General features: G+C 38.6%; 1 protein-coding gene across 1 annotated transcript in view; it reads right to left on the minus strand.

The window, feature by feature from the left end:
- CEP192 (centrosomal protein 192kDa) overlaps nt 1-17,559 on the minus strand; it is a 120,027-nt gene that overhangs the window by 25,912 nt on the left and 76,556 nt on the right. Inside the window, exons 28-32 of the mRNA XM_004683968.2 lie at nt 11,834-11,924; nt 11,489-11,665; nt 8,234-8,494; nt 7,851-7,966; nt 6,074-6,183 (exon numbers count right to left, since the gene is read on the minus strand). Coding sequence (XP_004684025.1) covers nt 6,074-6,183; nt 7,851-7,966; nt 8,234-8,494; nt 11,489-11,665; nt 11,834-11,924 — 755 coding nt within the window. The remainder of the gene's footprint in view (nt 1-6,073; nt 6,184-7,850; nt 7,967-8,233; nt 8,495-11,488; nt 11,666-11,833; nt 11,925-17,559) is intronic.

The raw sequence follows: 17,559 nt of genomic DNA on the forward strand, positions 1-17,559 counted from the left end.
TTACTGGATTGAGGTAATATCTCACTGTGGTTTTGATCTGAATTTCCTGATTATAAGTGATGCTGAGCATTTTTTCACATGCCTGTTGGCCATCTGCAATTCCTCTTAGAAGATGTGTCTTTTTAGCTTTTTGACTGGGTTTTTTATTTTGTTTTTGTTGAGCTGTGTATGTTCTTTGATATCAGTCTTTATCAATTTTGTGAAAGACAAATATTTTTTTCCAATCTGTAGGATGTCTCTTTGTCTTGGTGATTGTCTCTCTTGCTGTACAAAAGCTTTTTAGTTTGATGTAATCCCAGCTGTTTATCTTTTCATTCATTTTCTTTATTCCAGTAGATGTGTCTTTAAGAATGTTTCTGAGGTGTTATGTCATGGAGTGTTTTCCTTGTATTTTCTTCTATGCATTGTATTATTTCAAGATCTTACATTCAGTTCTTTTATTCATTTTGAGTTGATCTTTGTGTACAGTGTGAAGTAGTAACCTAATTTCATTCTTTTGCTATATATAGCAGTCCAATTTCCCAGCACTTTCTTATCCTTTTATAGAAAATACTGACCCTATTCCAGTGCATATTCTTCCTTTGTCATAGATTAGTTGTCCATATATCTGTGGTTTCATGTCTGGATTTTCAATTCTATTCTAATGGTCTATGTATCTGTTTTTGTTCCAGAACCATGCTGTTACAATTATTATGGCTTTGAAGCATAGCCTGAAGTCTGGGATTTTAACAGTTCCACTATTTTTACTAGTTAGGAGTGCTTTGGCTACTTTGAGTTTCTTTGTGATTCCATATAAATTTCACCAATATTTATTTTATTTCTATGAAAAATACCATTGAGATTTTTACTGAAATTGGATTGTATCTATAAACTACTTTTGGAGGAATGGCCATTTTGATAATGTTAATTCTGCCAATTCATTAGCAGGGAAAAGATTTCCATTTCTTTGTATCTTCTGTTTCTTATGTCAGTGTTTTGTAGTTTTCTTTGTATAAGTCTTTCACCTCCTTTATGAGGTTTATTCCCAGGTATTTAAAATTTTTTTGGTATGATTGTGAATGAGATGGTTTTCTTACTTTTAGATACATTGTTTGCATGTAGGAGGCCACTGATTTTTTTTTTTAAAGATTTATTTATTTATTCGTACAGAACTGGGGTACAGGCCAGAGATGCGGAGGGTATGAGGATTCACCAGAGACAGAGTGGGGCACAGAACAGGCAGATCTACGAAGTACACTGCTGAGGGGAGCAGTGGGCAGGTAAGGAGAGGTCTGCCTCGCCATGTGGATCTCCTCTGGGGCAGGAGGGGATCGAATTCATGCAGAAGTGGCTTAAGCTTCTTTGTGCAGTGCTCTAACCCGCTGTGCCACCAGGGAGGGCCCAGGAGGCCACTGATTTTTGTGTGTTGATTTTGTAGCCTGATACTTTACTAAACGTTTTACTGCTTTAATTAGCTTTTCTGACTTGTTAGGGTTTTATGTATTACCATAGCATCCCAGAATGGTGAGTTTTTCTTCTTCTTCTTCTTTCCCAATTTGAATTCCTTGTATGCCGTTCTCATGCTTAATTGCTCTAGGTAAGACTTTCAGTATCATAGTGAAAAGCAGTGGTGAGTGGACATCCTTACTTTGTTCCAGATCTTAAAAGGAAGGCTTTCAGGACCCTTCCTGGTGGCATATCAGGTTAAAGCACAGCACTAAGAAGCTAAAACCATTTCAGCATGAGTTCGATCCCCACCCCGGAGGTGATCCACATGGCACGACAGACCTCTCCTGACCTGTCTGCTGCTCCTCTTAGCAGTGTACTTCGTCAGTTGGCCTGTTCTGCTCCCCACTCTATCTCTGGTGAATCCTTTCATCGCCCCTGTACCTCTTGGCCTGTACCCCAGTTCTGTATACATAAGTAAATAACATAAAAAAAGGGAAGGCCTTCAGTTTCTCATCATTAAGAATTATAGTGGCTGTAGGTTTCATATACGGCTTTTATTGTTCCTTCTATTCTAAGAATTTCAAGGTTCTTCATCATAAAAGGATGGTGGACTTTTTCAAATGCTTTCTTAGCATCTACTGATATGATCATGTTTTGTGTTTTTCTTTTTGCTGATGTAGTGAATTATATTCAGATGCTAGGCCATCCTTGTGTCCCTGGTATAAATCCCACATGGTCATGATGTATTGCTGGATGCAGTTTTTGGGGGAGGCATTTTTTGTAAGATAGACACCAGTTCATATTTGAACACTGTGGTAGAAATGATTTATGAAACCATCTTGTCCTGGGCTGTTCATTTCCTCATCGATCCACTGTCCTTTCAGTAACATGCTCTTCATTCTCCATATGATGGGGGGGTGGAGAGGAAGGAGAGGTGGCTACTTGCTTGTTTTTAGTAGTTAATTTCTAGTTTGATGTCTTTGTGGTCAGAGGAGATGGTTGGTATGAATTCGATCTTCACATATCTGTTGACATTTGTCTCATGTCCCAGTATGTGATCTACCCTGGAGATGATCGATGTGCACTTGAGAAAAATGTGTATTCTGGTTTTTTTGGGGTGTGGTATTCTATAGATGTGTATTTGGTCCATGTGTTGTAGGATCTGACCATAAATTTTTAAATTAACTGTGAAAATATTTGGCACTAATTATATATTCTACAAAAGTGAGATTACAGTTATTGGCAATAGTAATATACTCAAACAAATATGTTAAAATAAATGTTATTTTTGGCCCTCCCTGGTGGCGCAGGGGGTTAAAGCACTGCACTGAGAAGCTAAAGCCACTTCCGCATGAGTTCGATTCCCGCCTGCCCTGGAGGTGACCACATGGTGTGGCAGACCTCTCCTGACCCACCCGCTGCTCCCCTCAGCAGTGTGCTTCGTCGATCTGCCTGTTCTGCTCCCCACTCTGTCTCTGGTGAATCCTCTCACCCTCCACATCTCTGGCCTGTACCCCAGTTCTGTACAAATAAATAAATAAATAATAAAAAAAATGTTATTTTCATGTAGCATTAGTATTAGTTTTTATTTAAAGTCATCATGTGAAAAATTAAACTGCAGGCCCTCCCCAGCAGTGCAACGGGTTAAAGCATAGCACTATGAAGCTATCTGCAGCCACGGTACCATGAATTCACTCCCCAGCTAGGGAGGTGACCCACATGGTGCAGTAGACCTCTCCTGTCTCAATGCTGCTCCCCTCAGCAGTGTACTTTAAGTCAATCTGCCTATTCTGTTCCCACTCTGTCTCTGGTGAATTCTCTCACCCCCTAAATCCCTCACACCTCTGGCCTGTTTAGCAGTTCTTGTATGCATAAATAAATAAACTTAAAAAAAAAAACTTAAAAAAAAAAACCAAAACCTGGACCATTCTTTAAGTGATTCACTGTAGTAAATAATATAAAACAAAGTGGTATGTCTCTTTTTTCATCTGGATGATGCTATGGAACCCAGTATTCCTTTGGGTAGAATCTGGCACCCCACAGATCTATCAGAACTACAAACTCATTCCATCTTAGATGAGTGATTTGACATGTTACTTGAGCTCTTGTTTGAGTTTGTCAATATATCCATTAAAAAATACAGTTACTGGCCCTCCCTGGTGGCACAGCAGGTTAAAGCACAGCACAAAGAAGCTTAAGCCAATTCCACATGAGTTCGATCGTCGCCTGCCCTAGAGAAGAGCCACATGGCGAGGCATGTGGTACACTGCTCCCCTCAGCAGTGTACTTCGTCGATCTGCCTGTTCTGCTCCCCTCTCTGTCTCTGGTGAATCCTCTCACCCTCCTCATCTCTGGCGTGTACCCCAGTTCTGTATGAATAAATAAATAAATCTTTAAAAAAAAATACAGTTACACAATTCTTGCTGCTTTAATTTTTACACATGCAACTTTCTCTCCCTTGAAAATACTTCTCCATACTGGTCTCCATTTTCATGATGTTGATTTCTCTTCACTCTCAACTTTAAAATCACCGCTTCATTCTTCAAGATACTTCAAGAGTTACTGCATTCTAAGTGAAGTACCCCTTCCCTGTGTATTCTATCAGAGTCTTCAACAGTTTAATGAGAACTTTTCATTTTGTGCTTTAATCAATAATCTCCCTCTTAGCCTGTAAGATTCTAAAAGGCAACAGCTACATCTTTACTCCTACGAAATGGAAACTCAACTCTTAATACACTTCCATTCGATGAGTCAAATATTGCTGAATTATGAAAATGTGTCAAGTTCTGAGCTACTACTAACTCATGCTACTTCTTTTAATCATAGTCTTTTCTACAGTTACATGTTGAGTTTTTAAGTATTCTACATAGTTTAACTCTGCATCTTTCCTATGAAGAAGAGATAAGGAAGATGAGGAAGATGAGGCTTAGAAGTGTTAAAGTGGCAGGGCAGGTCTTGGGTTTTAACTCCAAATCCAGCGTTCTTTCCAAACTCTATGATCACTTAGCATAGTGTGGACAAGATTCACTTTCATAATTTTTAAAAAAGATTTATTTATCTATGCATATAAAACTGGGGTACAGGCCAGAGGTGCAGGGCAGTGAGAGAATTCACCACAGACAGTGGGAAAAAGAACAGGCCGATTGACGAAGTACACTGCTGAGGGGAGCAGCAGGCAGGTCAGAAGAAGTCAGCCTTGCCATGTGGATCACCTCCAGGGAGGAGATTGAACTCATGTTGATGTGGCTTTAGCTTCTTAGTGCTGTGCTTTAACTGATGCGCCACCGGGGAAGCCCCTCATTATTATTATTATTATTTTTAAAGATTTTTTTATTTACTCATACCGAATTGGGGTACAGGCCAGAGATATGGAGGGTGAGAGGATTCACCAGGGACAGAGTGGGGAGCAGAACAGGCAGATCGATGAAGTACACTGCTGAGGGGAGCAGCGGGCAGGCCAGGAGAGGTCTGCCGTGCCATGTGGAATCCAACTCATGTGGAAGTGGGAATCCAACTCATGTGGAAGTGGCCTAAGCCTCTTAGTGCAGTGCTTTAACCCTCTGAGCCACCAGGGAGGGCCCGACCCTCATTATTTTTAACTAAACTGCCTCTGCCTTACTTTTGAGCAGGTAGTCAAAAGTAAGATAATCTAGATTTCTATTTTATTGAAATGATCAGATTACTCTGTATCACCTTCATATAGGCATACTTTATTCCTTTATCCTGTCATATTTCAGAAACAATATACATTTCATCATTAAAAATATGAAGACAAATATAAGGGGAAAAATATTACCACCTGAAATTCTGCCTTCAGAATATTATTAGTTAATATTTATGCATATATTCTTACTTTTCAGCCAAATGAGATATGCAAACTTTAATAAAGGTTTCTTTAATACATGAAGAATTTTCCATGCCATTTAATATAAAACTGTAATACTGCCTTTAATGGCTTCAAAGTGATCTTGCATAATTAGCACCTTATTCTTGGCTTACTTATTGGTTGCTTCTGACATCTTGACATTATAAACAATATGGTGGTGAAAATCTGTACATGTTTGTTATATCTCAACACTTTTTTTGGTATCAGTACTGTACACCATTAAATACTTGAATCTAGCTCAAATAGGACTAAATAGCTTAGAGTCACTCAACATTCTCTATTTGGGATTTTTTCGCCATTACCATATCCCCCATTGTATAGTGCAACACAAAAATCTCAAATTGGGTGTAAGTTTGTAATCATTAAATCATAAATAGCAACTCATTTGAGTTTAATAATAACCATTCTCCTACTGTTCACAGTTCTACCCATAAAGAACATGCAACAGTATACTAATAAATATCTTTAACACAACAAAATTTTCTCACTTTATTTTCAAAACAATTCTTTATGAATGAGACATAAGATCTTCTCAGTTAGGATACAGAAACTAAATTTCATTGACTTAACTGGCTGAAAGTCATGTAGTAGATTTGTGGCTCAATTTTGGCCTTATGCCTTATCTAACACTCTTCCTTCTCAGAGTGCATCAACAGACCTTGCTATTACTACAGTTGAGGCAGGTCATGTAATTTTTTTAAAAAATCAAAATTTTAGGAGAAAAAATTTAAAAGACTCAAAACATATTAAGATTCTCACCTTCAGATACTAGTAGCTCATCTTGAAATGGTTCCGCAAAATCAATTTTCTGCAGTATACTGTGTTCTGGAAGTATATGTTCCATTATCCCCGGTTTATGCAATAAGGCTCTGTCAACAGATTTTAATTCAAAAGTGGATTTACATATAAAATCACCTTTTTAGATTTTGAGTAATGTATTTAGCAAATCCCACTCATAATACTACACATTAGATACACATAGCTCAAGTCATAAGTAAGTTTGGTGATTTTAAAAATAAACCTATTTGGAAGTTCCCTTAAAAGGGGCCCTCCGAGGTGGCGCAGGGGGTTAAAGCACTAAAAAGAAGCTAAAGCCACTTTCACATGAGTTTGATCCCCACCTGCCCTGGAGGTGATCCACATGGCGGGGAGACCTCTCCTGACCCGCCTGCTGCTCCTCTCAGCAGTGTACTTGACAATCTGCCTGTTCTGCCACCCACTCTATCTCCGGTTAATCCTCTTACTGCCCCTACACCTCTGGCCTGTACCCCAGTTCTGTATGCATAAATACATAAATCTTAAAAAAAAAAAAATAAAAAGTTCAAATGTTTAAAAAAAAAGTTAACATAAGGTAGAAAAATCATCATTTTCAGTTTAATATTAACATCAAAACAAGAACTGCCTAATGCAGGAGTAGAAAGAAAAATAAGATTCTATTCAAGTCTTACCATTTTATTATTTGTGATAATTTGATTGTAATTGGAAATGTCTCAGGAAAAAAAATGCCAAGAAAATGATACAAAGAAGGCATCAGTCTTACCATTTTATTATTTGTGATAATTTGATTGTAATTGGAAATGTCTCAGGAAAAAAAATGCCAAGAAAATGATACAAAGAAGGCATCAGAGTGGACTAAACTACTATATAACCATTTGTCTTCTAGAGACTCTTAGGTGAGAGAAATGAAATGCAAATTTCTCTGTAATAGATGTTCATAAATAAATCTCATTACTGCAAATTTGTAGCCGACGAGTCCTTTACCCCAGTAGAGACAGGACATAAAACAAAACACCTGGTAATCTAATTTCACCAAATGTTAGTTTCTATATCTAAAATACTTAATTGACAAGCAAGTTCAATGTTGAACTCTTCACATTTGATCTGTTTTAATACCATAGAGCAACCCATCTTTTTGTTTCATATGCATGGTCCCTTTTCCCACCGGAAGATAATCATTTCCTGTTAACAGATGAAACTATGAGTCACTTATTCAGGTCCTCTAGGAAACAATTCTAAATGCAATATACAGAAATGTTTATTTTTCTGTTTAAATCACACCTACACCTAAGTGTATATCTGAAAGCATTTCAATATATTAAATTATATTTAAATTAGATGTACCGAATCTTCTAGAGGTACATACTTTAAGTAGATAGCTGAGTTAAACACTATAAACTCCTAACAACTTGATCTTTTCAATAATTCATAACATTTCCAGAAACTTTCCAATTCTTAGAAGTTCTTAAATCTTTTCTAAAATTGATCAAACATTATAAAGATGGTCATATTAAGTGAGGTAATCAAGTAAAGGAAAAGGAGCATGATATGTATGTTTAGAAAAGAAGGCATATTGGAAGCAGGAGATGAATGTCCTACAGGTATTACCTTCCTCACAGGTAACTTAGCAAGATTTTTTGTTTACCATTTCACCAAAAAGTAGTGAAATACATTAAAAATTCCAAATGACAAATCATTTAAGAAATTTTCATTATTTCTACTGATTAGCTATCAACAGCATCTAAGATAAGTAGCCTACCTTCGAAACTGCTGCCTTGAAATTTCATCTCCACCAAAGAAGTATATAGTTGACAGTTCTGTAGAGGTTTTTAAATTGCTCTCTCTGTCTGATGGATTATATATTATAGTCACATCCTGATGTCAAGAAAAAAAGAGTGACTATGAAATATTTCCTTGAATAAGGCATTTCACTCTGAATAAACTACAGTATCAGACTAAGCAGTCAATAAAGACAACCCCCCCACCACATAGGTAACATTCTCAAAATTAGATAATTACTTCTATTCCTATACTTTGAAATATTATTTTAGCCATGAAGTACATATTAACTTAACCTAAAAAGGAGTTCATATTTTACTCTAAAAAAATTTATATACTGAGTGCAGAAATTTTAATACTTACTTCTTGTGTTCCTTCTTTCAGCACAAATTTTTCTGGTGAAATCTTTAATATTTTAGAATCCAGCAAAATTTTTCTCTGAGAATTCTTAAAACCCACAACTTTGACAAAAGCTGCCCGAGAACCAGTGTTACGAACTGAAAAAACAGCTCTACTTTCTTTGCCAGGTATTAAGTCTTTCACTGTTATCATGTAACTGTCAGATAGTTTTTTAACATCTTCCAAAATAAGATTACTTGTTCCTCCATATCCAGACAAAGGTATCTTAAAAGTGAAAACACACAATATACACATCTAAAATTATACGTAGGCCAAAAGCAGAAGATTAAATTATAGTAAAAAGAAAACATGATTTTTGATATTTAAGGAAACTGAATTAAAATTACTAATTTTTGTGTACTTTGGTTGGTAGTTACACCATATCCAGAGTCCAGCATTGTAGCAAAGATATTGTCTTAACAGAAAAATAAATTAAAGAGCTATAAAATTATTTATCTTTCAAAATGCTAAAAACAATCATATCATTGTCAGAAAAGTCAAAGTTAGGTGAGAAAGGAATAATTAAAAAGATTAGATTAAGTAAACTTAAGAAAGTGGTAAAAAGGGCTTCCCTGGTGGCTGAGGGGTTAAATCTCAGTACTATCACCTCTGAGGCCTGAGTTCCATCCTTGACTAGGGAGCTAACACACATGGAGCAGCAGGCTACTCCTGTCTTGCCCTCTACTCCCCTTAGCAGTATATTTCAGTAATATCTACCTGTTCTTTCCCCACTCTTGTCTCCAGTGAGTTCTCCTACCACCTCCCCACATTCTGGCCTGCACCCCAGTTCTTCTATGAATAAATAAATAAATAAATATCAAAAAAAGTGGCTAAGTAAAATATGGTGATGTTTGTAATTTTCAGCAAACATTTTGGGGGTAAAAATCTATGACCACATAACCCCAGTATATTTCTCTACAGCAGAATTTGAAAGAAGGATATCAAAGGAACCAAATTAAAGCTAAGTCAAACATCCTGGACAGGGGGTGGTGGTGGTGGTGGTGGTGTGTGTGTGTGTGCGTGCGCACGCGCGGCACACGTGTAATCTATAAATTAGAAATGTAGGAAATAGGTACTCCAGTGAAACATTAACTTTTCATACCTATCAAAGTACATTCCTTTAAAAACTATCTTTCATTGATAACTATTAAAGGGGCTCCAAAGAATTCCTTACAAACTTGAGAACATAAAATAGTTTAACTTGGAATTCTATCATGGACTTAACCAAAATACTATTTTGAATAATTAAATTAAGGCTCCTCAATAATATGTGTTGGCTCATCATTTAATACAAATTAATATATTTTAAAGCGTTTCAGGTATGAGGTTCCTACAAATGGCATCTCATCAATGTGTGTTTTCTTTGTTTTAAGAAACTAAAATATTTCTAAAGTTTTCTTTTCCCACAGAAACTTGCAAATAAATTTTATGTATGAAGCTAGAAGAGAGAAAAGGTTAGCTTTTGAAAATATTCAATGTTAAAACTAAAAAACCACAAATAATAAAGAAAACAATGATTAAATAACATCTAAGGCTGACGGTCAAAGTTATCAACAGAAAAATCAGCACTCTAGAGCAGGCTTTCTTAAGCCCAACACTACAAACATTCTGAGTGAATCATTGTGGGGAGGGCTATCCTCTACAATGTAGGATGTTGAGCTGAATCCTTGGTTTCCACCAACTTGATGCCCACTGCACTATTTTCCCATTGCTGATTCTGACAATCCAAAATGTCTCGTAGACTTGTCAAATGTCTAGTGGAGAGTAAAACAGTCTTGGGTTGAGAAGCTTTCTATAAAATAAAGAAACGTAGGCTATGGAGACAGGTAGCTTGAATTTGAACCCAACCTGAACCATGTATTTGGCATGCAAATGCATGATAGTATAGATATCTCTCTAGGTCTTAATTTCCACTTGTGTAGCATAAAAAAGGATGACTTCAGATAATTGTTTTGCAAAGAAAAGATGATAATTCACAGAGTTAGTAGTACTAGAGTTTGGCATCTACTCAGTATGCGGTAAATAAATTTTTATTGTAGTCCTGTATTTCTTAGCAGTATACACCGCACAGATAATTTCATTTATTCCTCAAAACAAAATCAGGAAGTTGGGGTGGGAAGTAGTTGCATTTCAGATAGGAGAATAAGCTACAGATATAGAGTGACTGTGAGGACAAAAGATAAGCTTATCCCTAGATATTTCATTCCTGGAGCAAAAAGCTCTTCCACTGTCACATCAGGCTGCTTTTCTCACAAAGACAGATCTTGTAAGATAAAAGCCATATTCATCTATGAACTCAGATCCCCAGTCAGCCCACCTCTGAAAATGACCATTTACCAGGTAGAATTTCTAGTAAAATCCGGGTCTGTCTGAAGAGGACATAAATCCAAAACTGCTTGGTTCACTGTCAAATCAAATGATTCTGCCCTACCACCAGGAATTTATTAGTTCTCCAGAGACTCAGAATCTAGGCTAGTAAACCTGAAACTAGTCTAAATACATTCAACAAAATATGGAAGATATAGTCCATTAAGTCCTCTCTAAACCACTTTTAGGCATTAGGAATTTAAAAGTTTATCATATTCCCTTTTGGTACTAAGTAACAACCAAAATTTTAGTTTAAGCCCCATTGCCAAACAATGGTACATTGCCAAAAAATGCTATGCACTTTCATGCAGCAAGACCCCTTTGACTCCCTTGTCCAGTCTTGTCTTTTTGCAACGATCTTTCATTTCTGGCTCTTACTACTATAAATGAATCTATAGGAATTGATTTAACATCCTTTCTTAAAATTACACTAGGAAGAAAAAACCTGTAAGAACTCTAGTCTTTTTTTTTTTTTTTTATACCTGCTGTTGAGAATGGAAAAGATGTCAACTCTAGCAAAAGTTGTCAACAGGTATGTTCCTTGACTTGGAAATAGTGTATCTGGATGTAATAAAAACTATGTTCCTAAAGTTGGGTACATTTCAAAATTCTCAAACTAAAATGAAACTTAAAAGCACTAGAAGATCATTACTTACAAGAATACAATGGTGGCTACTTTTATAACATGACAACTGTACCAAGTATATAGTGATTTCTGAACTTGTTTGTACATCTAAGCAATCACATATTTTGACTTATAAAAAACAGAGTACATATATTTTACTATTACTAAACTAATAGTTGTAATGTCATAAACTCCATGGGAGAAGAAAAGCAATAAAATTATCTTACAGCAAACTTAATGCCTGGTTGTGATCGAATTCCAAGTTGTTTAATTTCTAGTTTAGCCAACATGCAAGATAATCGAGTAGGTGCAAACAATATGGAGATGTTGATGTCCTCTTTTGGATGAATTCTGATCTCATAGTTACTGGTCAGTCGTTCTTCTGAACCAAAAGTGTGATGAAGCTAAAATTTAAAAAAATCACTGCATAACTCAAAACAGCAGGACAAATAAAACACACCATTAACACAAACTCTCCAAAGAAGAGTAATACAAAATGGTCTGTTAATATTGTAAAGTGTTAAAATTAGGATCCATACAGGCTATAAAACAGAACAAAACCATGTACAAACCTGAAAGCAGTCCTGATCTTGGCCTCTAATGAGAAGTCGTAAATGTTGGGTTACAGACGGAGAATTATTTCTTAAGGCTACTTTCTGAAACCTATAAACAATCACATTTAAAATGTGGTTATTCTCCATGTTTACTGCTCCCACTGCAAAATCAAAGCTAATTAAAATCAACTACAATGTTTAGAAATGGATCAACTAACATCCAATTTTAGTAGTCTGGAAATCTCTCCCATCGATCCTATACTTTATACATAGGAAACCATGTGCTCAAGAGAATCCTATCAGAGGTGTGTTTTAATCTCTCTCCTGTTATATCTCTAGCTGCCCCTTTCATTTCTACTATGTAGTTATTACCTATCTTATAAAACACTAATAAATGAAAACTCAAATTAACAAACTCATTGAGTCAATAAATCAATACTATGCTAATGGTGGGAGAGAAAACAGTAAGCTCCTTTCCAAACAGTGGATCCTTTTTTAAGAGTATATTGGGGACCCTCCCTGGTGGTGCAGCAGGTTAAAGCAAAGCCCTCAGAAGCTAAAGCCACTTCAGCATGAGTTTGATCCCCGCCCTAGAGGTGACCCACATAGCACAACAGACCTCTCCTGACCTCTGCTGTTCCCCTCAGCAGTGTACTTCATTGATCTGCCTGTTCTGCTCCCCACTCTGTCTCTGGTGGAGCCTCTCACTAGCCCTGCACCTCTTTGTTGAGTTTCATCAGCTCTTTGTATATCCTTGTGATATACATACATACACACACACACATATACATACACACATATACATACATACATACATATACATATATGTGTATGTGTATATATATATATATACACATATATACTGGGCCCTTCCCAGTGGAGCAACAGATTAAAGCACAGCATTGTGAAGGTAGACACATCTGCCTCAGTGGAGGCAGTGGGAGCACAAGCTCGGTTTCCAGCCTGGGATGTAACCCACATGGCCCGGCAGACCTCACCTGGCCCGCCTGCTGCTTCCCTCAGCAGTGTACTTCGTCAATCTGCCTGTTCTGCTCCCCACTCTGTCTCTGGTGAATGCTCTCACCACCCCTGTACCTCTGTCCCATAATCTAGCTCTGTGTGCATAAATAAATCGTTCTTTAAAAAAAAAAGGTGTATTTATTTTTGTGTAGATGACCTGGGTTATAGGCCAGAAGTACAGGGGGAGAGAGGATTGACTGAGAAAGCAGGGAGGAGAATAGGCTGTTCTACTGAAATATAACTACTAAGGGAAGCAGTGGGCAACATATGGTCTGCCAACATATGTGAGTTAGCTCCCTGGAGGGGGATCAAGTTCAGGTCAAAAAGATGTGATAGGTGACAGTGCTGAGACTTAACCCCTACACCACCAGGGAAGCCGACAGTACATCTCTTTATCATAAACTCTGCTGCAACATCCTTACAGAGGATTAACAGGGGTGAAAGTAGTGAGTAAAAAGAACTTATGCAAGGCACCAAGATGGGAGTGAGAACAAAAGAAACTCAAATCCTTAATTTAACTAGGCACTGTACTTTACATACTCGAGTACATATAACATCCACTTCATGTTTTGAAATGGACTTACAGACTGCTCACAGAAACTCTGGGCATATTATCAATTGACCAGAGTAAGCACTTCTTCCAGCACTGGCACACTCCTCCAGACTAAGACATCTAACCCATACTTGAAAATAGGGGGCATGACAGGTTTTACAGGATACGTTTCCTGAACTGGCATGAGGTTCAATCTTACATGTATCTATTAGATTAGAGTAAGTCAAAAAAACTTCCATGAGGAAGAAAAGTCAAGAAATAAGAGATATTCTGAAAGCCATTTACTCAGGTCAAGACTAGGAGAAGACACCACTGCCACATCCAAAAGAATAAAAAATAAATATTTTTTAATATGTATAATAGAAAATAATTTTATTTTTTAAAAAAGTTTAGCATTTGTAAATAGATGGGACTACATCAAGTTAAAGAGCCTCTGTACAGCAAAAGAGATATTACAAAAAACAAACAGACATCCCACTGATTGGGAAAAAATTTTCTCACACAAAACTAGCGATAAGGGATGGATCACAAGGATATACAAAGAGTTGATGAAAATGGACAGATGAGCTAAAAAGACACATCTCCAAAGAGGAAATGCAGATGGCCAACAAGCATATGAAAAAATGTTCAACATCACTTGTTATAAGGGAGATACAAATTAAAACCATAACAAGATACTACCTCACCCCAGTGAGAGTGGCACATCTTAGAACTAGCAACAACAAATGTTGGTGAGGATGTGGAGAAAAAGGAACTCTCCTGCACTGCTGGTGCCAATGCAGACTAGTACAACCACTATGGAAACTGTTTAGAGGTTTCTCAAACTGCTAAAAGTGGAGCTTCCATATGACCTAGCAATCGCACTCCTAGGTATCTACCCAAAAGACACAAAAACACTGATTCAAAAAGACTGTTGCACCCCCATGTTTATTGCTCTTTATTTACACTAGCAAAGACATAGAAACAGCCCAAATGCCCAAAAGTGGATGACTGGACTAAAAAGTTGTGGTACATGTACACAATGGAATATTACTCAGCAACCAAAAAAATAAACACGTCTTCTGCAGCAACATGGATGGAGCTGGAAGGGATCATGCTTAGTGAAATAAGTCAGAAAGAAAAGGAAAAATACTGGATAGTTTCTGGCCCTCCCTGGTGGCGCAGTGGGTTAAAGCACAGCACTGAGAAGCTAAAACCACTTCCGCATGAGTTCGATTCCCGCCTGCCCCAGAGGTGACCATATGGCATGGCAGACCTCTCCTGACCCGCCCGCTGCTCCCCTCAGCAGTGTACTTCATTGATCTACCTGTTCTGTTCCCCATTCTGTCTCTGATGAAGCCTCTCACCGTCCCTGAGCCTCTGGCCTGTACCCCAGTTCTGTATGCACAAATAAATAAATCTTTAAAAAAAAAAATACTGGATAGTTTCACTCATAGCAGGTGAATAAGGGCCAGGGGAGAAAATAATAATAATAATATAAGGAACAACTACAAACCAGAGACATTTTACGGGGGTAGAATGGAGAATAGGATCAAAAAAGTGGAGGAAGGAAGTATTACTGACTGGACTGTGGTGATGGCACACGGGTGATCTGGTGATGGGAAGCCCACAGGGATTACAACTGAGATGGAAAAAGGCACAAAGTGATGTAAAATAAACTATTAATATTATTAAAAAAATATTTAGCATCTGTTAACATGTTTTAGATGAGCTGTGAGATTCCAAAATGGTATGGCATCTGAGGATCAGCTGCACTTCAACAATAGGCATCTCTACCATATTATCATGCTAGAAATTATCACCAGGCAAGGAATTCTGTCAGAAATAACACAAGGATGATAATGGATCTTTCCAGAGTATTGTTCTGCCCCTGATTTTAATACACAAGGTCATTTACAGGATGTGAGTGGCAAGGGCAGTTAAAGGATAAGCTGTGTATCAATAGGGAACTCAGTTGTCAACACTCTCTTGGAGTCTGCATCTTATTAGTAACTATGCCAACTAGGTTCAGCCTCAATCAAGTATTTGTATCTATGTGTTAGAGTTGATCACAAATTAACTATTTTAAGGAAAATTTTGGCAGATAAGGCTCTCACTAGAGGCGCAATGAATCAGGACGCTGCACTACAGCTCCTTCAGTATGAGTTCGATCTCTGTTCTGGAGGTGACTCATATGGCACAGCAGACCTCTCCCACAGCAGACCTCTCCTGTATCATCCGCTGCTCCCCTCAGCAGTGTACTTTGTAGACCCGACTGTTTTGCTCCTCATTGTCTCTGGTGAATCCTCTCAATGCCTCTACACACTGGACTATCCCCCCAGTTCTGTACGCATAAATAAAACTTTTTTAAAAACTAAAAATTTGCGCCTGGTGGCACTACATGACATTGATTTCTGCCTGCACAGCAGACCTCTCCTGACTTACCCGCTGCTCCCCTCAGCAGTATACCTCTACTATCTGCCTGTTCTGCTCCCCTACTCTGTCTCTGGTGAAGCCTCTCACTGCCCCTGCACCTCTGGACTGCCCCTAGTTCTGTATGCACAAATAAATAAATCTTTAAATAAAAAAAAAAATAAAAACAAAAATTTGAGCCCTCCCTGGTAGCGCAACTGGCTGGAGCACAACACTGCAAGCTAGCTGCAGTCACTTCAGTGCAAGTCCAGCCCCCAGCCCCAGAGGTGATCCACACAGTGAGGTAAATCTCTTCTGACCTGTCCACTGCTCCCCTCAGCAGTGTATACTTCATCTATCTGCCTGTTTTGCTCCTTACTATCTCTTATGAATCCTCTCACCTCCCCTGCATCTCTGGCCTGTACCCCAGTTCTATATGCACAAATAAATAAATCCTAAAAAAAAAAAAAAAAGCCTGCAAATTCTTAAAAAAAAAAATTTGTCAGGACTTGTGGAAGTTGACAGCAGGGTAAGGACACCGAGATCACTGCGTCCAGGGTTGCATAGGAATTGAGGACTGAAAATGGACTATAGACTTACTTACTGCAAGTTTCAACCCAAACGAAAACACCCTGGATTCACTAGAAGGTAGATAACTGAAGGGGATTGGGTGAGAAAAGCCAGGTGCCTGGAAGTTCCTGGCTGCAAGAGCCACTTTGCCCCACACTAAACCCTGGAGGTGAAGAGGCACAGCTCAGCTCAGTGAGTGGAGCCCAGGCTGCAGAAAGATGGCAAATCTGATCCTCAATACCTGGGTGAGGGAAAAACCGCTGAAACTGCAGACCTGATCTGGAGAACCTGGGTGCCACGTAAAGCCGTTGATCAGCTCCACCAGCTCGGGAACCGGCAAGATAGCGGCAGAATAAAGACGTCCAGACTGACTACATCCAAACTCGCACATGATTATATAAAAACGGACTATAGACTTTCATGCTACGAGTTTCAACCCAAATGAGAACGCCCTGGACTCACTAGAAGGAAAATAACTGAGGGAGAACTGGCGATCGGGGAGTTCCCATAAGGGAAGCCACACAGGCAGGAACTGATCCGGGAACGCCAGCGGATTCCAACTCGCTCGGCCCCTTTAAAAATCTAGGCACCCTGACGCCAGGAAGCACAGCAGAAGGAAACTGCCTGAGGCTACAGCTGAGGCTGCTTCCCAGCCTTTAGTCCCAGCCCTGCTACAACCCTGGAGATAAACTGAGACAATTCAGCTAGGGAGGGGAAACCAAATCCTGGGAAAAGGCTGCAGCTCAGAACCAGAGACCTGAGGATACTCCACAAACCTGTTGTTGACCTTTGCCCCAGCAGCCCCGACAAAGTCTGGATGTAAAGTGAGACAACACAGCTAGGAGAGTGCATCCCAAGCTGCTGATAATGCAACATGTGCATGGGCACATTTAACACAGAGAGGCCTAGGAAGTGCCTCAAATGGGGAGACTTGCTCAGGGGTCTACCTGTTTACCACATCTACCCAAAAAAACTGGTAAAATCCTGGAGCTAAAGAGATACAGCTGGGCTCTGTGAAAGGACCTCAGGCAGGGGGGAAGCACTGTTCTGGGTGGGACCAAAGATCAACAGACACCTTCCAGAAACACGGCCTCAACGTGTTACTAGAAGAGGCTGAACAACACAAGAGTCCCCTGACTGTTACCAGCCTAGACAACAGACACAATTACACACAGTGGGGGCTGGGAAAAACAACACAACTCAGAATACC

Source organism: Condylura cristata, unplaced genomic scaffold (assembly GCF_000260355.1).
Source record: "Condylura cristata isolate star-nosed mole 26May11 unplaced genomic scaffold, ConCri1.0 scaffold00016, whole genome shotgun sequence".
Lineage (NCBI taxonomy): Eukaryota > Metazoa > Chordata > Mammalia > Eulipotyphla > Talpidae > Condylura > Condylura cristata.